The sequence below is a fragment of the Vulpes vulpes genome, chromosome 13 (genome assembly GCF_048418805.1).
Source record: "Vulpes vulpes isolate BD-2025 chromosome 13, VulVul3, whole genome shotgun sequence".
In the NCBI taxonomy this organism is placed as follows: domain Eukaryota; kingdom Metazoa; phylum Chordata; class Mammalia; order Carnivora; family Canidae; genus Vulpes; species Vulpes vulpes.
The window spans coordinates 96,117,615-96,139,296 of NC_132792.1; the positions used below are offsets into that span (position 1 = coordinate 96,117,615).

The window sequence follows — 21,682 nt, forward strand, 5'->3', positions numbered from 1 at the left end:
GCAGGAGAAAAACTCCCACTTTCTAGCAATTGACTTGGCTTCCAGGTGGGTATTTCTGCCTGGCGACTCTGGGTTTGCACTCCCCACCCAGGCAGACACCAGAGCACCCCTCGAGAATGCCACACTGACCCAGGAACACTCGCCAAGTGCCAGCTCCCCGGGTGGCTCTGTGGCCCTGCAGATGGCAGCAGCACAAGGACTTCTTTGCAAGGATACTCGGTAACTGAGGATCATAGTGACTGCCAACATTAATAGATTTGGAAGTTTAAGAAATCACACTTTTGAGGAACATTCTACAGCCTTTATTTAGCATCAGGTAGATTATTTCATTATAACACTTGTTAACTTCAAGACAGCAATTAAAATAATTTACTGGCAGCTACCTAAAGCCCCTTGGAGCAAGATCTCAGTCTGGGGTTGGGTGGGTAAATATCGTTAAGACTAATGTACCCCAATTAAAGGGGCAAAGCTACTGTACAGTAGGTCTCCATACATATTTTAAGCACACAGGTGCCTTGCAAACTTGAAATGCACAAGACCTCCTTTTATATAGTTTGGTACTTATAATACATGAGTGCAACTTAATGTCTCCGGTGGCATTTGCCACAAAGTTGAAGCATTTAAAAAGGTTTGTCATTATGTAATGATGGTGATTAGAATATTTCTAGGGTATTTTTGTGAATTGCTAGATTCTATACCAACGTTCAAACACCTTTTAATTCTAAGAACCTTGATTACAGAAAATTGTAAAAGTAAATTTAGAGCACTAAAAGAAATACCTTTTTCCAGTTTAATTCTTTAGAATTTTGAAATCAGGAACACCTGACTATTCAGGTAATTTTTCTTTTTGGAGGTGGGAAAGGGTAATGGAGTAATGGAGGGGGTTAGTGTGAAGAAAAGCCATCTTTTTAATGCAGTCTTTACAAAATGACATAACCTTCTCTGCATTTGAGCACATAAACATTGTATAGAAGAGTTCTAAACATTTTCAAAGTTACATCTAAAACATTCAAGCATGACGGCATAAAAATATTCAAAATAACTTGATTTGGGATTACTATAGAATTCCATAAAGCTAAAGTTAACAGTTGGGTATAAACCTTCAGTAAATATGGCAACAGCAACCATAGAAAGCATATTCTCTACACAGTTTCTCTCACCTTTATAAAACAGAATTCCAAAGCAGTAAGTCTATTTGGATAGTGAAATTACCCATTTTTTTCCCTGACTTTCATCATCAGTATATCACCTTATGCCCTACTTTCGTTGGGTGAAATGCAAGTTATCTCATGAGCAGGTTTTTTCTTTTCTAAAAGATGAGTAGAAACCAAGAAAAAACTTTAAAAACATAGGTTTAAGACTTATTTTTTAAGACTTATTTGTAGATTAGCCAAACACCCTGACCCATCTGCAGTTTAATAAATGTCAGGCAGATTGAAATAGTTTCTGTCCCAGTAGCTGCCCGAGTAGAGCCAGTCCTGTGCTCCATTGTAGGGGTTGGGACCTTGGTGGAACCACCTGTTGAGAGAGAAAGAACAAGACCGATGAGGGAACTGAAGGCACAGGGTTCCTGTGACTTCATTAGCCACCACAGCAATTGTTTCACTCTTGAGACCGGGATTTCCAAAGAGACTTGCAAAGAAGTACTACGGTTTCTAGAGAGAACCTATGCAGAATATTCCGGAAGATGTAATGACACCACACAAAGGGCTTATGGATTTTTCCACAGTATTTGGTAACTGTACTCAATAGAAGTAGGATCTTCGGGGGAGGGGGGGGACGCGGATAAATCGTCTTCCAGCCCCATTCCTTATTTTCCAGCAGAAGGGGTTTTTTGTTTTGTTTTTGGCAAAGAATTAGGATAAGGAAGCAAACTTTTACAATATACCTAATGCCCCTTAAAGCAGGAGTGGAATGTCAGAGAAGTTACATAATTTGCTCAAGCTAGTAAATGACAGCAAACTTAAACTTGACTTTAAAGCCCACGATTAAAGCCCATGATTTTTCAAATCTACTATGCTCCACCTAATCCACTGAAATTACTCCTAATCTTCCTGGGTCTCCGTCTTCCCCACGCTAATACGGCTTCTTAGGCTGTACTAGCTGTTAACATCCGGGTCCGTCTTTAATCCTGCAAAGAGCTGCCCTCTTCACTACCTTGTCCTTTAAAAATCCACCCAGTTCCCAAAGTCGCAGATTCCTTCAGATAATGGCTCGCAATTAAATGTGCATATTTTCAAAGTAACATTTGTGAAGTTTCACAGGTCTTTGCCATTCTTTCCAAATAAACTGCTTATAACATTGTTTTTAACTTTTAAAATGAGGTTAGATATGTTGGGTTAAGTCCCAAATGCTATTATCCAGCACAAAACACCTGAGGAGAAAAAAGATGCTTCCACATGAGGCAGATTCCTTGAAGGATTACACAGTAAATGCCCATTAGACCACATTTTCTAGAATATTAATATCTAAAGTCTCTATTTAGCTTTTGGGACTTTTTCCTAATTAGAAAAGTTAAGTCTACTTTAAATGATCAAGGTTAACCAGACTGGAAATATATTAAAAAAACATTATTTGATCGAAGTCAGAAAATTCTAATAATATGAAATACGTAGTTACACTCCTTTTGGTCTCCAAAGTCCAATCAGTTAAAGCACTTTTGCAGTTAGGGTTAGCAAAGTCAAGCACTTCAGAAAAGCAGGCAAATCAAAATCGAGGTAATGAAAACTAACTCAGACCATGTCCTGTGGGCAAGCAAAGTTCTCTAGAAACCACGTCTGCACCTGCAGGCTCACTCTTGCAGGCCGCATGCTCATGGACAGAGTCCAAACACGGTACCAGAGGTGAGCACCTCTGAGTCAATGGTCTGATGCACAGGATTAGAGTTTCCTTCAACTGCCAGTTCGCAGGTCTGGAAACCTGCTGCTCTCATCACACCCCTCCCCACATAAAAAGTCTAGTTGATTTGTCTTTCTAAACTCAAACATTTGAGACAAGCATGGGTAAGAGGACAGAGGAGGGTTAAGATTTCTTTGCTACCACCTTTTACTCAAGTATGAATTCTGCATGCCGCTTGGACTGTCGGGGAGACAATGCCGCCAACATTTTCACCTCCTTGCCTCACCCACCTCCCTTCAATCCTGTCCCCCTCATCAGCCCGTCCACTCCTTCCCCGCATCTCACATCGTAGTGAGGATTCCTCTAGGGTTCCTCAAGGAAAGTCGATCAGGATTGCAAGCAGGCATTCTCATAAGCAGGAACCATAGTTTATAGCCTGAAAAATTCTGGAGCCCAGACTCTCTTCGAGTGAAACGTGAGCAGGAATGCCAGCTTTGAGTGTGGAGGGACTGGGGAGAGATTTTACAAGTTTCTGGGTTTGATTTCTCTAGCTAGCAGAAATTGTTCCTCTACAAGCCACCCTGCCCCACCTCCAGCTGAACAATGGCGTTCAAACCCATCATCAGTCCTAAGAATCAAGTCAGTGAATGTGCACTCTTCTGTCCACTGAAGAAGAGCTCAGAGCACATATTCTGTTGACAAAGGGTCAGGAGGATCATTTTAAAGACACATCCATTCACCCATAAGCACTACTGATGCTAAGAGAGAGCCGTGGAAGAAAGGCCTGAAGCTGTAGCTCACAGCGCAGCGCCTGATGTGATTTTCAGGCTACTGCAGAGCTGCCCAAAGCTCTCTGAATGCTAAGACTTGGACAGTAAAAATTCTTAGTGGACTTTGCACTTACATTGTACACCTGACAATGTGACCAGAAAAACCACGGAGTTAATAATCAGAAGCAGAGTACAAAACTGGGGTTTTCTGCAAAAGAGACTAGAAATAATGATATAAATGAATCAAATCTTTTAAAAAGGATTGCAGAGGGAGAGAGAGAACTTTGCCTAAAGGACTGATGAAGGTGGAGGCTCCAATTGTGTGTCCTTGAGCAAGTCCCTGAAACTAACTCCATCAACGTGTCTTCTAATGAAGGGTTTTCTAGACCACTTTCAAATGGTATTCCATGGAGTTGTAGGGAGCCAGGGTGCGTACAGGGTGGGAGAACGTGAGGCCTGGCCACAGTCCTGCCCCCTCCTCAGCCAACTACGGCAGGTCTGCCTGCAGAGTTCTGTATTTGCAGACTCTTCATGCATTCACTGGCAAAAAAGATTTTTTACACTAACCAAGTCCAAAAGCCACAGGATTAGATGAAATCTAAGGTAATTTCTAGTTCTAATCATTATCTTTTTCTAAGATGGAAAAGGGCTGCCAAATAACATCTGCTGAAATGCTTGCAAAAGTACGCCTATATCGGCTCTACAATTTATTTAATGACTTTGAATTATGGGACAAGGATTTCTATTACGTGATATAAATGCAGAAAATGTTTTTTCTATTCCTGTTAACAAGTGATTCTATTACTCAAGAAAGTCACTGTGAAACTCCTGACTCTGAAAACTTTCAAGATATATCAATTTTATGGCCCACTTTCTATTTCTGAATGGAATTTAAGATGTTACTTTATACAAATCCCATTTCTGTTACGTGTCAAATCCGTCCTGTTTGGAAGAGTAAAGGCACTGTCCAGATATCCTAGATACATGATGCACGTATTAGCAAACGGCCCTGTGGATTTACTCACATACACTATAAGCAATGGCTCTGAACCTACTTTCGAGCCCAAATCTGTCATTTTGGATTTTACTTTCCTTCTTATGGTAAGAAAAGGAAAGGACTTTGCCAGTCATGGTAGGCAGACAGTTTCCTCAAAACACTTACCTGCAATAATGGTGTGGGAGTATTTTAACCCTAATCTCCAAACAGCCCCTTTTCCTTGGTCACACATGCAAGTCTCTCAGCTTGAATAGCTGGGGGCAACAGCTTTTCTTTCAGGCCTGGGGAAGCCTGAGCGCCCTGCCGCCCCGCCCAGCAGCACGCACGCACCTCGTCTTCCAGTCCTCCTCCGACTTGGATCTGTTTTTGCGGGCTGCTCTTTGTTTTTCCTCAAGTCGTTTTTTTTCTTCACTAGCTTGATCTAAGGTACAAACATCGATGGAAACCAGTTATTCTACAGGGAGAGACTGCCGGGCACAGTAATGTTAGAGACGCATCATCCACATGCATCCGCATGCTCTCTCCATTTTATCAGAAGACAAACATTAAAATTTAACACATACCCAAAGTAGTAAGAGGCAGAGCTGGTGCTCCAGACCCAGTCATTTCCTTCTACAGTCTAACCCTTAACAAGCTCTGCATTTACTGAAAGGACCTGCTTATTCTTAAGGTCAAAAAAAATTATGTTAAAGAGTTTCAATGAAAAATTGAGTGGAAAAACTGAATAAATGTGAAACTTGTCTTAGTCCTTGGTGAGACCTCACAGAGCTCCTTGAGATTCATCAGAAATTCAAACATTTTTCCAAAATCCTGGCGCATGGTATCACTGATCATTCAAAGAGAGCACTAAGTGCTCAGACAGGGACTCTTGACCTTGGGGTTCCCCGTGCGTTGCACGGGTGCCCTGTGCACAGCAGGGCCTCTGGCAGCATCCTGGCCTCTGGCCACTAGAGGCCAGTAGCAGTGCTCCACGCATGACAAACGCTCCAGAAGCTGCCACATGGACCCCTGGGGGTAAAAACTGCTTCCTTTTTAAGAACCACGAAATTAGAAGAAACTTAACATCAGCTAAAAACTGTTATAACTAACCAAGGCCATGCTCTTCTTTGAGGCTCACAGAGTAGTGTTTAAGTTCTGGAACCTACACTGAAATAATTAGTATACAGTTCCTTTCTTTCTTTCTCTTTTTTTTTTTTTAAGTATGCAGTTCAAGTTGATAATGATGCTATTCTTTTCTCAAATTCCTCTCTGACATTTAAGATATGCCTCTGGCCAGATGTAGTATATTAAACTGTCAGGGAGGACCACTGAAATAATGAATCGGAGCTACTTAAGTCTTACTCAGATTTCCAAATTTTAAATGAAAGCTGAAGTTAAATTGAATTTTAAATTAAAAGAATCTCTCAGACTACAAATGCTTGTACCACAAAATGCAATCACAAAGTCCCCTCCTTCCCCTGCTAAAATGACTCTCCACCGTGACACCCTCGGATGCTCGTTACCTATCTCTCCATTCTCCATGGCTCTGATGTCAGGCCGCAACCGGCAGTCTGTCTTAGGAATCACGCTCTCCATGTCCTTGTCTACTTCATTCAAAACCATGGCAAAGCTAGTAAAATTATACATCTGAAAGGCAGCAACATGTCCAAATTAACAGGTACCAAGGCATCCTGCGAACCGAAAACCCCCAAACTAAACAAGCCTCCCTCTGCCTTGTGGTGACAGTGACCAGCCTTCTCAGACCACGTGTCTTATTGTTTTCATCAAAGTTTGCACCACCGATGAGTGTGTGTCTCAAAGAAATCTCAAAGGAGGCCACACAGATAAACATCGGCTATCACTGTCAACTTGACGTGGAACTACAACCAAACCAACATTCTTTTTCCTCCACTAAAATCATTACTGGCTGGATTTGGGGGGCTCAATACGGAAGTGTCTGTGTTGCCCTGTCTTCGATGAGTGCCAGTCTTCCTCCTGAGTCATTACAGAAGCTCCCAGGAGTCCCACCATAACCCATCTCCCTGGCCAGACGCCAGGAGGGAGGGAGGGACAGCGCAAACGCACTGAATCTCAGGGAGGGGCATTTTATTTTGCTGGCCCCACAGATGCTTGGGAGGAGCAGCAGGGGTGCTGACAGAAACAGGGAGGCTGCCTCCACCGGGCCCAGGCTCACCTGGGCGGAATTTGGAGGCCGTGGGGCTATTCGCCACAGAAGAACACTTCCAGGGATTACAAACACGCTTTCAGAATCTGGCATTGGCATTTCATCTGACTCCTCAGAAGTGCTCATCTAGAAGATCCAACAGATGGACAAAATTTTTTTTTTAGATTTTATTTATTTATTCATGAGAGACAGACACACACACAGAGAGGCAGAGACACAGGCAGAGGGAGAAGCAGGCTCCCTGCAAGGAGCCCCATGTGGGACTCGACCCCAGGTCCCCAGGATCACACCCTGAGCTGTAGGCGGCACTAAACCACTGCGCCACCAGGGCTGCCCCAAAATTAAATGTTTTAAGAATACACTTAACAAGCTGTGAAACAACCACCGCTTCCTGCACACCGCTGGAATGTGAGCTGCAGGAGGGCAGGGGCACCAGGACCTCATTTGTAGGTCCTGGCCTCTAGACAGCGTAGAGGTCCGAACCACTTGCTGATCAGGGGCTGTGTCCGGTGAGCTCTGTGAGCTGTATCACTTGGTGCTAGCTGCATTCGAGGCAAGACAATTATCATCAGTGCTCTTTACTACAGTGTCTTCATGTTTTTAAAGCTTTTTTTTTGTTTGTTTTTGAAGACAAAAATAACTCAAGGGAATATTTACTGGAATATTACGAGAATAAGAAAAGGTTAAATTCTTGGGGCAGTTAACTAAAGTTACCAATGACACAAAAGCAGTAGGGATCCTTAAAGCAATCTATAAAAAGATTTAAAAAGCTGACAAGGAAACTCCCATTTCCTCCCTCCACCCCCCACAGGCAGAACCATGCCAGTGCTGGTTCTCTGGGTGCTGGTCCTCGCAGAATAAACCTACAGGGACACGGGAATATCAGGGTTCTATATGAAGATTTTAAGCCTTTGGAAGGTTAAGTAATACTCCCAACGTCACACAGTCACCAAATGTGAAACCACTGGGTGAGGTGCTTCAGTGCATATACAGTTTACAGAAGAGCAGCAGAGGTGACAACACTGATGACGATGTGCGCACAGGAAGGGGGACTCGGGCAGGGTGTGAATGAGCGAGAGTCCTCTCTCTCCAAAGGGGAAGGCCACTTGTCTGTGAAGACTGACTGGATTCACAGGACACGAGGGGCATTTTCTGAAATTCTGTGAATGTCCGTGGCCCCCACCCCAACTGTGTAAAAGCAGGGCAGATGCCACAGCGTCGGTGAGGCCATCTTTGCCAAGCGACCCCCTCCTGGTCAGAGCGGCTGCCAGGAGCTTGGGTCAGGGCTCCCAGGGTCCTGGAACATTTCCCTCTCCGGTCCGCCAGTCCTGTGTCCAGGGAGGGGCAGGCAGAGCAGCACTGTGCCCAGAGGGACGCAGGGAAACAGACAGAAAGAGAAGGGCTGAAGCTGCAGCAAAGCAGCACGCCCTGGTCACTTTAACAAAACTCCTTCCCTTCGCCTCAGGACCCTGGTTAACTTGGTTTACAAGAAAGTCACTCATAAATACAGCTATTTGGGTGGAAAACTCGGGCTTCTTCAATTTCACAGGCATGAGAACTGCCCAGGGGAGCTTGGAGGCCCGCTGGCTGGGCCAGGCGAGCAGACCAGCCTCCATGTCAGTCGTGCTCACAACAGGCAGACAGTGCCCCGAGCCCCTACCCACTCCTCCACTTGGTTCACATGGCAGCTACTGTTACCATCTCCGTTTTACAAATGAAGGCACCGAAGGTGCCAGACAGAAGGGGGAAACCTAAGCCTCTGCCCCACTCAGCAATGTGGGCGAAGATTCTTCCCCAGAGGCCGTGCTCCTAACCATGACGCCCGCTCCTGGACGGCAAGCAGTCCTCAAGCCTCTCCTGTCAAACAGGAGCCCTTCCTTTAGGCTCAGCAACTGCACGGAGACAGGTAGCACACTCAATACGCAGGCCTCGGCGGGCCCTGCAGCCAGCAGCTGTCAGCCTCACGGGTGGGGGAGGGGGGAGGCCGACGGTCTCACAAGGAAGAAAGGTTAACAAGGAATGACTGTCTCATGGTGCGGGTCTTCACTTGAGTGGTTTACACGTGGGGGGGGGGGGCAACAAAACTGCTAAGGGGGTTGCCTGGGGGGCTCAGTTGGTTAAGTGTCTGCCTCTTGGCTTCAGCTCAGGTCATGATCTCAGGGTCGTTGGGCTCCATGCTTGGTGGGGCATCTGCTCAAGGTTCTCCCTCCCTCCCTCTAAAATAAATAACTATTTAAAAAAAAAAAACTGCTAACAGGCATGAAAACGTAGGAAAGCATTTTGGAAGAAATTTTAAACATTCAACTGATCTCAACTTCAAATGCACATAAATAGAAAGAAGAAAAAGAGCATTTGTCCAAGATGAACTCCAACTTTCCAAAGCTAGGTGACTTCAATCAATGCCTCACACATCAATGCACAGAGCTCTGAAAGTGGTGTACCCCCATACTCCATTATGGTAACGTCAAACGGTCGCTACAAGCACAGGTTATCTGTTCATTAAAAAGAATCAAAGATGTATGTCAACTATACCTCAATTAAACAAAGATGATCCAGGGAGAATAATTACATGCATTAGCAACAAGACCAAAAAAAAAAAAAAGGGGGGGGGGGAAGGTCAAACTATGACCCAGTAACAGACCACCTCTAAAATGATCAGTACAAATTCAAGAGCCCAGTGATTCCCCCCATATCGCCTTATAGGATGTTTACCTGTTTGCTGTTTTTCTTCTCTTCAGTATTTTTCTTATCATTTTTTTTGTAAGCATCAAAAGTGGCTGGGTCAACACTATATAAACATTCAGTCCATTTCCCATAGAGGGCACAGAGCTTCTTTTTGCTGTCAAGAGAAATTGATATTCAGCCAACAATTAAACTAGTGTTTTGTTGTGACTGAATCTTATCATGAAGATGCTTATGAATCAGATTCTTTAAAGAAACAAGATACTTCCTTGTAGAAGAAAAAAAATTTCAACTCACTGAAAGGTTCCCTAGGCTATGGTAGATTTTAATACTAACATTTTATTTAGTGGAGGACACCTACACTACTCAACATTTAAAATGGAAACCTTACCTTTTATCTTGAATGTAGCCTTCGACTTTGTGTAATTCCTTACCAAAAAGGCCGCATGGCTTAAAATTCAACACACATTTGTCACCAGTCCTGTGAGGAAGGTATTAAAGCTCAGATGACCATTTACCACAGAAGCAGCAGTAGAGAGTAATGAGGTAGGTGACCTTTCTAGAGCAGCTGCTGTTTACTGATTTTCTAACATATGCCAGGCTCCATCAGAGGTTATCAATGGCTGATCCTCAATTAATACTGGACCCACCCAGGTAAGCAAGGCTCATGAAGAACGAGAGCTACTGCTAAGGAATCAATATTTGTGTCTCCCCAAATTCCTATGTTGAAGCCCTAACTGGGGGTGGAGTCCTCATGAATGAGATTACTGCCTTTCTAAGAGACAAAAGACATGAGCTCTGCATCTGCCATATGAGGATACGAGGAGACAGCCGCTGCAAACCAGGGAAAGAGCCTCCACCAGACATCAAAGCTGCCAGTGCCCCGACTCTGAACTTCTTAGCTTCCAGAACTATGAGAAATAAATTTCTACTGTTTAAGCTTCCCAGTCGGTCATGGTCTGTTAAAGCTGCCCCAGCAGAATAAGACATGTGCCTAAGGGCACAGGGTAGGATTTGAACCTAGCTCTTTTTTTTTTTTTTAAGATTTTATTTATTCATGATAGAGAGAGAGAGAGAGAGAGAGAGAGAGAGAGAGGCAGAGACACAGGAAGAGGGAAAAGCAGGTTCCATGTGGGGAGCCCAACGCGGAACTCGATCCCGGGACTCCAGGATCGCGCCTGGGCCAAAGGCAGGCGCTAAACCGCTGAGCCACCCAGGGATCCCCAAACCTAGCTCTTTTTAACTTCCATGTTCTTCCCACCTCACTCCCTCTGTGAATACTACAAACTAAGCACTGTAAACAAAATGAGCTGAGGATGAAGTTATAATTTCATCTGTGAAAACTCAAAGATCACCAAGTCATCCCTAATCAGAAACTTTAATGAACTCCACTCGTTAAATGGATGGGCTTCTATTTACCCAAGAATCACACTGCGGGGTTCTTAAATTATAATTAGGCTCTACGAGGGCTTTAAAAAAAAAAAATGAAGTCCACTGGAATGGGCTGATGACAGTTGAAGGGATAGATAAGAACCCTAAAGCATCTTACTTGTGGTTTGTGATTTCCACATTGCCATACTGCTCAATCCAGAGTTTGCCCACAATGATATTATGTACACAGCAGGTAGGATTTGTCCATGTGTATGCTTCACTGTGTCTAAAAAACAAAAACAAAAAACCAACAACTCAGAAAAGTAAATGTGAAGTGTTACTTCGCTTAAAAAGTGCATTTGTCTCAAACACCATTACTCAGGATGACAATTCAGGAGGCTGGACTAACTAACTTCTAAGACTTCAAAACCTCTATTGATGCTAATTCACAACGAAATGGCTATTGTCTGACTACTCTCGCTGTTCCTTAAAAGGATACAGAAGCCTAAGAGAAAAACCTACACTTCCACCAAACTCCAAATAAACTATGTACGTATCAGTATATAAACAGTTTTACTGTATTTTGCAGATAATGTTTTTTGTTTTTTGTTTTAAATAAATCGAAGGTCTGTGGCAACCCCGCAGCGAGCAAGTCTACCGGCACGATTTTTCCAACAGCATTTGCTCACTTCATATCTCTGTGTCACATTTTGGTAATTTTTGCAGTATATTAAAATTTTTCATTATTACTATATTTGTTATGGTGATCTGTGATCAGTGATTTGGACTCACTGAAAACTCAGATGATGGTTAACATTCTTTAGCAGTAAGAAATTTTTAAGTTAAGGTATGCATGTTGGATTATTCTTTGACATAATGCTATTGTACGTTTAATAGACTACAATATAGTGTACACCTAAGTTCTACATGCACTGGGAAACCAGAAAATTCATCTGACTTGCTTTAGTGCAGTATTTTTATTGCAGTAGTCTGGAAGCAAACCCACAAGATCTCCAAGGTATGCCTATACTCTTCCTAAGCATTCAAAAGTTTGGCGAAAATATATAAAAACAAAATTAGAGGTAGAAAATAAAAATGAAGGTCTATTTAGGACTTTCCAGAAGAGTAACTTCTAGCTCACCAAAGGGAAATACTTACATATGCGAATAAGCTCCAACTTTACACATACTTTGCTTTTGAAAACATTTGTTTTACGTCTTCATACATTTGTGTTTTTTAAATGTATTTTTAATTTACAAACAGCAAAATTCACTTTTGCGATTCTATGAGTTTAAATGCATATATAGATCTTGTAACCACCACAATCAGAATGTAGAGCAATTCAATCATAGCTTCCCCGCTAAATTCACTCAAGCCCCTCCCCTTCTCCCTAAGCCCTGAATACCTAGTCCATCCCTCACCCCAAAACAATGCATCTGTTCTCTATTGCCTTTCCCAAAATGTCATATACATGAGATGATATACTATGTAGCTTTTTTACATTAGCTTCCTTTGTGTAATACATTTTAAATTCCATGTTTTAATAAATTGTTCTTTATTTCTGAGTATTATTCCACTTTAGGGATATACCAGAGTTTAACCATTCACTTATGGGAAGATTTTGGGTTGCTTTCAGTTATGGGTAATTATTTGTATTTAAAAATTTTTAATTCCAGTGTAGTTACCATCATTCAACAATTGCATATATTACTCAGTGCTCATCAAGATAATGATGAGTCCCAACACCTATTTCTTCCATCCCTCCACCTACCTTCCCCCACCCTTGGTAACCATCTGTTTGTTCTCAATAGTTAAGAGTCTTTTTGGTTTGTCTTTTTTTTTTTCCTTTTGTTCATTTGTTTCTTATGATTTCATTCATGTGGAATTTATGGTATTTGCCTTATTTCACTTAGCATCATGCTCTCTAGCTCCATCCATGTTGCTGCAAATGGCAAGATTTCATTTTTTTGTGGCTGAGTAATATTCCAATGTATATGTAGAGCCACCTCCTCTTTATCCATTCATCTAACTGATGGACATGGGCTACTTCCATAATTTGGCTGAAAACATGCTGCAATAAACATAAGGGTGCATGTATCTTTCTGAATTAGTGTTTTTGTATTCTTTGGGTAAATACCCAGTAGTGTGATTACTGGATCATACAGTTCTATTTTTAATTTTTTTTTTTTAGGAAACTCCAGCTTTTGGTGATTATTAATACTATCACTATATACATCCGTGGGCAAGATTTTGTGACAACATAAATTTTCATTCCTCTAGATCAATACCTAGGAGGAGACTGCTGAACCTGTAGTTAACTATATAAGAAACTGCCATACTGCTCTCCAGAGTGACTCTACAATTTTACATTCCCACCAGCAAATAGTTCTAGTTAGGTTGCATCCTAGTCAGCAGTTGGCATTATTATCAATTTTAAAAATTATTTTGATTTTAGCCATTCTAAATAGATGCGCAGTGGTATCTCATTTTGATTATAATTTTGCATTTCTCTAATGACTAATGCTATTGAGATCTTCTCATGTGTTTGCCATCCCTATATGTCTTTTGGTGAAGTATCTGTGTCCTTCGCCCAATTTCTTATTGAGTTGCTCTGTTTTCTTACTGCTAAATTCTGAGAATTCTTTATATATTCTGGATACAAGTTCTTTGTTGGATATGTAATTTGCAAGTAATATTTACGCATCTAGAACTTCTCTCTTCATTCTCTGGAGAGTGTCTTTCACATAGCAAAAGTTTTTCATGTTGATAAAATCTATCAATTTTGTCTTTTCTGGATTGTGCTTTGGTATGTATCTGTAAGATGCCACTGCCTAATCCAAAGCCAGAAAGATTTTGTTTTCTTCCAAAAGCTTTACACATTATAAATTTGATTTTAGCCTATGATCTATTTTGAGTTCATTTTATATATGATGTGAGACAAACTGAAGTTCGTTTTTTAAATATGTGTGTCCAATTGTTCCCCTAACATCTGTAGGAAGGATTATCCTTCACTGAACTGTGTTGCACCTGTGTCAAAAATCAACCGACCACACTTCTTTGGGTCAATATCTGGACTCTTTCGTCTGTTCCAATGATGTATATGTCTGTCCTTTTGTCATCATCACACTTTCTTGGTCTCTTGATTTTTAGAGTTAAGTCCTAAAATTGAGAAGTGGGAGTCCATCAATTCTGTTCTTCCTTTTCAAAAGTTCTGACTGTTTTATTTCATTTGCCTTTCCATATAAGTTTTAGAATCAACTTCTCTATATTAAAAATCATCCTCAGACTTTTTATTTGAATAGTCTTAATACAGACTGCTTTAGATCAATTAGGGGAGAGCTGACATCTTAACTATATTAAAGCTTCCAAATATATTGAAACACAGTATGTCTTCCATTACTCAATTGTTATTTCCATCAGTATTGTATAGTGTTCAGCAAACAGTCCTATACATACTTTATCATCTTCATTCTGCTGAGCCTATCTCATTATTTTTGTTACTGTATATTTCAGTATTAAAATTTCCACAAATACTTTTTTTTTTTGCTAGAATGTCTTTCTATTCATTTTAAGAGTGTTCATCTTTATCTCATGGAGCATAGTTATAAAAGCTGCTTTAAAGTCTTTGATACAAATTTCAGTATCTCCCCACAACCAATTAAAGGGTCCTTTACTCTTCAGACTCCTCAGATAGTTGCTTTATGTCTTCTGGCCAGTTGTAATCCATAGGAAAGACATACTAGAGGGTGCTCACTCCATTTTAACTAGAATAGGAACCACCTTTGGATTTAAATGTTTTTTTTTTTTTTCTTTTAAAAAATTAATTCAATTTACTTAAATGAAAAACAAAGAGTGTTCACTCATTTCTTCTATCTTCTCCCTCCTACTTCTGGTAACCACCATTTTGCTTTCTGTATCTATGAGCTTGCCTTTTTACTTTTTACTTATTTACTTACTTATTTCCACATATAAGAGAACTCATATGGTCTTTTCTCTGACTTATTTCACTTAGCATAACGCTCTAAAGTATAGCCATGTTGTGGCAGATGGCAAGATATCACTTGTTTTTATGGCTGAATAATATTCCATTATATATATATATATATCACCTTTTTTTTAAAAGATTTTTTATTTATTCATGAGAGAGAGAGAGAGAGAGAGAGAGAAAGAGGCAGAGACACAGGCAGAGGGAGAAGCTGGCTCCATGTAGGGAGCCTGATGGGGGACTCGATCCCAGGTCTCCAGGATCACGCCCTGGGCTGAAGGCGGCGCTAAACCGCTGAGCCACCCAGGTGCCCCTATATCACCTTTTCTTTATGCATCCATGGATGGATACTTAGGCTGAGGCTGTTTCTATATATTGGCTGTTGCAAATAATGCTTCAATGAACATGGGCGGCGGGCGGTATATATGTCTACTCAAGTTAGTGTTTTCATTTCCTTTGGGTAAATATCCAGAAGTGGAACTGCTGGACAGTGTGGTAGTTCTATTTTTAATTCCTTGAGGAACCTCATACACTGTTTTCCATAGTGGCTGCACCAGTTTCCATACCCACCAAAAGGGACACAAGGATTCCCTTTTCTTCTTCGTATTTCTAGTCATTTTGACATTCTGATAGGTGTTTGGGGGATATCTCATTGTGGTTTTGATTTGCATATCCCTGAGGATTAGTAAAGCTAAGCATTTTTTCATGTACCTGTTGGCCAATTGTAGGCCTTCTTTGGAAAAATGTTTATTCAGATCCTCTGCCCAATTTTTAAATTGGACTGTTTGCTTTTTTTGCCTTTGAGTTGTAGGAGTTCTGTCTATTTTGGATGTTAGCCCCCTTATCCAATAGATGATTTGCAAAAATTTTCTCCCATTTTGTAGGTGGCTTTTTCATTTTGTTGATGGTTTCCTTTGCTGTGCAGAAGTTTTTTTGGTTTGATGTAGTCCCACATTTTTTCTTTTCCTTTTTTCATGCTCTTTTGCTTTTTCTTTTGGTGTGAGATTTAAAAATAATGAGATGATGAGGTCACATAATGTCAAGATTATGTGACCTCATCATCTAGGTTTTCTTCTGGGTACTTTCTAGTTCTATATTCAAATCTTTAATCCATTTGGAATTAACTTGTTAATGGTGCAAGACAGTGGTCCAGTTTCATTCTTTGCATGCAGCTGCCCAGTTTTCCCAACACCATTTACTGAATAAACTGGCCTTTCCATCTTTTTCATAAATTGGCCATATATGCATGGGCTTATTTTTGGGCTCTCTGTTATGCTCCATTAATTTTATGTGTCCGTTTTTGTACCAATACTATATTGTTTTAATTACCATAGCTTTGTAATATAGTTTAAAATTGAGAAGTGTGATCCCACCAGCTTTGTTCTTTTTTAAGACTGCTTTGGCTTTTCAGTATCTTTTGTGGTTCCATAAAAATTTTTAAATTGTTATGTTTCTGTGAAAAATGTCATTGTAATTTAGATAGGAATTACACTGAAACTGTAGACTGCTTTGGTAAGTATGGATATACTAACAGTATTAACTCATAATCCATGAGCATGGAATTAAGAAAACAATTCTATTTTTAACTGGAAATAATTAAAAGAATAAAATATCTAGGAAAAAATTTAACCATGGAAGTGAAAGACCTGTACACTGAAAACAAGACGTTAATGAAAGAAATTGAAGATGACATAAATACATGGAAAGATATTCTATGCTAATATTTTGTATTGCAAAATAACTTCCAAATTTCCCTAATGTTTAAAATGCACCATACAATTACTATTTCAGTATTTCTCAAAGTGAATTCATTTTGGAAGATATTAAAGAAAATATCACCATGATGTATAGAAAGCGTTTCTTAAGAACTATGTGGAATAACTGACTCCATTCTATCTTAAAATAGATCCAGACACCATAGTCAAACGTCAAGTTAAATTTTTTGTACATACCTAAATTGATAAACAGTTATCAACTGGCTACTGCAGTGCTTCTCAATTCTTTTACAGAAAGATAGATAATTTACACTGTATAAAAGCTGTTTCTTTTTCTCCAGCTTTTGAACAATACTGTTAGGTCTGTGTACAAGTATACATATTTATGAGTACGCATATATGAAAAGTTTAATGGCTTGATTTCAACTCACTCAAGGAGCTCCAAAGTGATGGTTCCTTTGGGTTCTGCTTCCACACTCTTGCCCCAGAACTTTAGTTTGGGGTAGATTGAGCCATGAAAGATGAAATCGTTGTTTAATCCTTCAGCATGAAATGCACTTATGGGCGGGTGATGGCTGACCTGCTCGGAGATGAGTCTGAAACCAAGGTCATCTCTTTAAAAAAACAAAAGGGGGGTGGGGGTGAGGGAATTATAATTAACTCCTACCATGCAATATGTACATTATTGTCATTTCAGTCAAAAGGCAATGTTAAAATATTAAGAAACAGGTACTAGCTACTTGAACATAACAGGCACATGAATTTGGGCAATCTGCATGAACTGACAATATTAGCCATGTAAATTTAAAACTTATTTGCTTGATACACAGATAGAGGAATCTAATGTGTCCCTGTCCTTTCAAACATCTAGAATACAAATGATATCAAGACTTGTGGAGAGATAAAGAGGTAGATTCAGAAAAATTAAAGTGACATGGATTCTCTGTGTGTAAAGCAGCAGGCTACAGTGGGTACAGAGAATTAGATTTGTAGATGCATTTATCGCCTTTAATACCAACAGTATAAATTCGTGGTAACATATATTATGTGGGTATTAAAACAACTCCAATCATATCTTATGATCTACAGAAGGAGAAAAGAATAACTAATCCACATGATCAGAAATATTGAAATCTTTTTTTTTTTAATTTTTATTTATTTATGATAGTCACACACACAGAGAGAGAGAGGCAGAGACATAGGCAGAGGGAGAAGCAGGCTCCATGCACCGGGAGCCCGACGTGGGATTCGATCCCGGGTCTCCAGGATCGCGCCCTGGGCCAAAGGCAGGCGCTAAACCACTGCGCCACCCAGGGATCCCAGAAATATTGAAATCTTTATAATTATTTTTTATACTGGTGCATTTTGTGTATGTTTCCACATTTTTGACAGTCTCTAAAATAGAACAAACACCTAAACTGTTAACTTGCTCCAGTAATGCAAAATGTTGGTAATGTTCAAAAAAAGTATGTATCTTTCCTCTTCATCTGAAAAGCTATACAAATCACGCAAAACCCATCTCAAAAAGTGAAAGATCTTTACCGAACTAATTCATAGGTCTCCCCCAGGAGCGGGTTGAAAGGCTTTCCAGTGCGTTCCCACTGAGAAGCAACAGCAGACACAGCGAATGCAGCTACACACTGTGGAACACAGCATCAGAAGTTAAAAATAGCCTAGCTTGTTCCCCATTCTTTTAGGAACTGAAATTTTGCTGAAGACAGTAATTTTCAAAATTATTTTGAGGAGTTTAATTACTTTGGATTTTTAATACAGCTCTAGCAACTTAATATGCCAGTGTGGGTATTCAAAATGAAAATTATGGAGTCTCCTGCTAAAGTCATTCTGAGCCATATAGTTTTTTATAACACCCTCAGGATACTACAAATTCTCTCAAGAACTTTAAAAAAAACTCTCAAACCCCAAATTACTTTTAATATTCTTAAAATTTCTAAAAAGTACAACACTTTTAGGATAGGGAAAAATAAATAAAACTGAACAAACTGATATCAAGTCCCATGAGGTTGGGAAAAGCTGATGGATATAAATAAAAGAATAGAAAGATTCCTTTAGAATGCCACCAGTTTATCTGAAGAACAATGTGTCTACTCTGCTCTGCCTGTAACTAACCCAGCCACACACACCGGTCTTTCCATGGTGGTGGCACTCCAGCTAGATGATGGGGGGGTGGCGGGGAATGGGTGGGTATTGCAGAGGATACTCCCAACACTCGAATTTTAATAACACTGCCCAACTTCGAGTTGTGTTTAGCACAAATTCTGCATATGTGTTTTTGGGGGTGGAGGTGGCAGAGAAGTCTATAAGACTTATGCCCTTCCAGTGCTTGTTTGGCACATACCTGCATCCTTTCCACAGAATCAGAGAATGAACTGGCCTTATGGATGAGGTATGTATGCTCCATATATTCAGTGAGTCGCTGCAGGAAGCTCAAGGGCTCATTAAATATAACTGGCATGGTGATCTTGGACAGTTCCTATTTCACAAGAAAATGGAAACGGTGATGTCCCATACACATGGCAAACTTACCTGCTGCCATCTTTAACCTAAAATGCTCATGGGAAAGAAGTAATAGAAAACAGTGCCTGTGAAATTTAATTAGTATTGGTTCAATTCCACAAATCTTTCCAGAACACCTAACAATATGGAGTATATTGTTCTAGGCATGGAAGGAAACAAAGATTACCTAAACATTCTCCTTGGCTTTGAGTTCATGATCTGGTGAGCATTAGATGGTAACTATTAATAAATCTGCCTTACACCAGAATTAGGAAGGCAATGTGGACCAAAAAACAAGTCTTCACATGAGCTAAAGGGTCAATAATATATCATTTTTGTGCTAATTTTCCAAAAGATATTTCAGACTGTTTTTGAACTACATTGAGGTTTCCTGAGCACTCAAATCTACTATACTTTGTGGACTTGGTACTAGAAGGCTATTATGCATTTTATAGAATAGGTTTTAAATTCTGCCTGCTAGGATGACATAATCACAGCAGACTTCCAAACATAATGTAATGACTGGGCAGGGGGTTCTTTGACTTGAATTTTCAACTCTGTTTACCCTATCCTACCAGCAAACATTATTAGGTCTTTAAAAAAATGCATTAGGAACAAACTTATCTTGGTATTCTCTAGAATACTCTGATGATCTTCCTAACCTTCCACCTACCATTACCTACCTTTCTTCTGGAAATCAGGTGTTTCATAAAGTCTGCTGACTAAACGTTCATGGGGCAGGTGAACATTCCCAAGGTGCCATCCAGGTTGAATGTTACCTGTCTTAGCTCTGACTTATTCCCTCTCAACCATATTCTTATTGATATGTACAATTAAACATAACATAGCCTTCATAAAAATACAACTGGAGTGCATTTTAAAAATTAAACCCATTAATTACCATAAAATATTGTGGAACAGACATTTGGCAGCTCAACCTAATTAAAAGAAATGGTAAGTTTATTACTTTCTCACTGGGGAGACAATGGAGATTAAGAGTCTAGAAAGAGATAAAGAAAGAAAGCTGTACCATATATACTTTGAGAGCTCATTAACTCCAGAAATTCACTGTTGGGGCCCAGGTCAGAAAACTGGGACTACCAAAGTTTATCTTAACTGAGATGCCTGAGGCTCTCTTCCTTCTACTTATAAATATCTTCCTTGAGATTTTCTTTAAAAATTAAAGCAAAAAATTAATAGAGGAATACATAATTATTGGTATAAAATTTAACAGTAAGGAAGTAAAAACATGAAAATGCTCTTTTCCCAGAGACAAAACTTCTCTAACCAAAAGAGTATGTAATTAGAAATGAATTACAAGAAAAATATGGAAAAAGTTACAACTATGTGAGATTTAAGACATACTACTGAACAACAAATGGGTCAAAGAAGAATTCAAAAGGGAAAATCAATAAGTATCTTGAGACAAATAGAAATACAACATCCAAAACTCATAGGATGCAGCAAAAGCAATTCTAAGAGGGAAGTTCACAGCAATAAATACCTACATTAAGAATTAAGAAAGATCTCACATAAAAAGCCTAACCTTACACTTTAAGGAACTAGAAAAAGAACAAACTAAGCCCAAAAGTACTACAAGAAAGGACATAACAAAGATCAGAAGGGAAATAAATGGAATAGAGACTAAAAAGACAACTGAAAAGATCAATGAAACTAAGAGCTGGTTCTTTTGAAAAGGTAAGTAGACAAATCTTTAGACTCATCAAGAAAAAAAGAGAAAGGACTCAGAACTATAAATGAAAGGAGAGATATTACAATTGATACTACAAAAATGCAGAGGATCATATGGGCTAAATGGGTCAAGGAGAATGGGAGACAGAGCTTCCAGTTATGGAAGGAATAAGTCATGAGGGAAAAAAAGGTACAACATAGGCAATATAGCAACATAATAGCACTCTACGCTGAGAGATCGTAGCTACAGTTGTAGTGAGCAGAGCATAATATATAGACTTGGATCATTATGTTATCGTCCTGAAACCAACGTAACAATGTGTGTCAACTATAGTTCAATTTAAAAAAAAAACGTCCAGAGGTGCCCGAGTGGCTCAGTCAAGACTCTTGATTTTGGCTCAGGTCACGATCTCAGGGCTTCAAGCCCCACACCAGGCTCTGCACTTAGCATGGAATGTGCTTGAGATTCCCACCCCCCGTTCCTGCCTACAATAAACAAACCTGTAAAAAAATTACATGGAAAAAAGGAGGCTCATAAGAAACTAGTGTAAGCAATTACATGCCAACAAATTAGAAAACCTAGAAGACATTGATAAATTCCTAGAAATACATAACCTATTAAGACTGAATCACAAAGAAAAAGAAAATCTGAACAAATTACCAGTAAGGAGATTGCAGCAGTAACCAAAATCCTGACAACAAACAAAAGTCCAGGAGTCAGCATTAATCCTGATACCCAAACCAAACAAGGACCCTACAGTGAAAAAAAATCATAGGCTAGTATCTCTGATGAGCACAGATTCAAAATACTCCAACAAAATATTAGTAAACCAAATTCAAAAGAACATTAAAAGGATCATACACCATGATCACATGGGATTTATTCCAGGGATGCAGGATGGTTCAACATCACAAATCAATAAAAGTGACATACCACATTAACAAAATGAACCA

The 21,682-nt window shown here is 39.8% G+C and overlaps 1 protein-coding gene across 13 annotated transcripts in view; it reads right to left on the reverse strand.

Moving 5' to 3' along the window:
- Positions 1–287: 287 nt before the first annotated feature.
- The window catches only part of OSBPL1A (oxysterol binding protein like 1A), a 243,936-nt gene continuing 222,541 nt past the window's right edge, over positions 288–21,682 (reverse strand). For all 13 annotated transcript variants that reach the window (XM_072735104.1, XM_026006517.2, XM_072735109.1 and 10 more), the window contains 10 exons: positions 18,879–19,013; positions 18,065–18,162; positions 16,954–17,136; positions 11,001–11,108; positions 9,843–9,932; positions 9,482–9,608; positions 6,779–6,895; positions 6,108–6,231; positions 4,936–5,026; positions 288–1,518 (listed from right to left, as the gene is read on the reverse strand). In XM_072735104.1, coding sequence (XP_072591205.1) covers positions 1,416–1,518; positions 4,936–5,026; positions 6,108–6,231; positions 6,779–6,895; positions 9,482–9,608; positions 9,843–9,932; positions 11,001–11,108; positions 16,954–17,136; positions 18,065–18,162; positions 18,879–19,013 — 1,176 coding nt within the window. In that variant the 3' untranslated portion in view covers positions 288–1,415. The remainder of the gene's footprint in view (positions 1,519–4,935; positions 5,027–6,107; positions 6,232–6,778; positions 6,896–9,481; positions 9,609–9,842; positions 9,933–11,000; positions 11,109–16,953; positions 17,137–18,064; positions 18,163–18,878; positions 19,014–21,682) is intronic.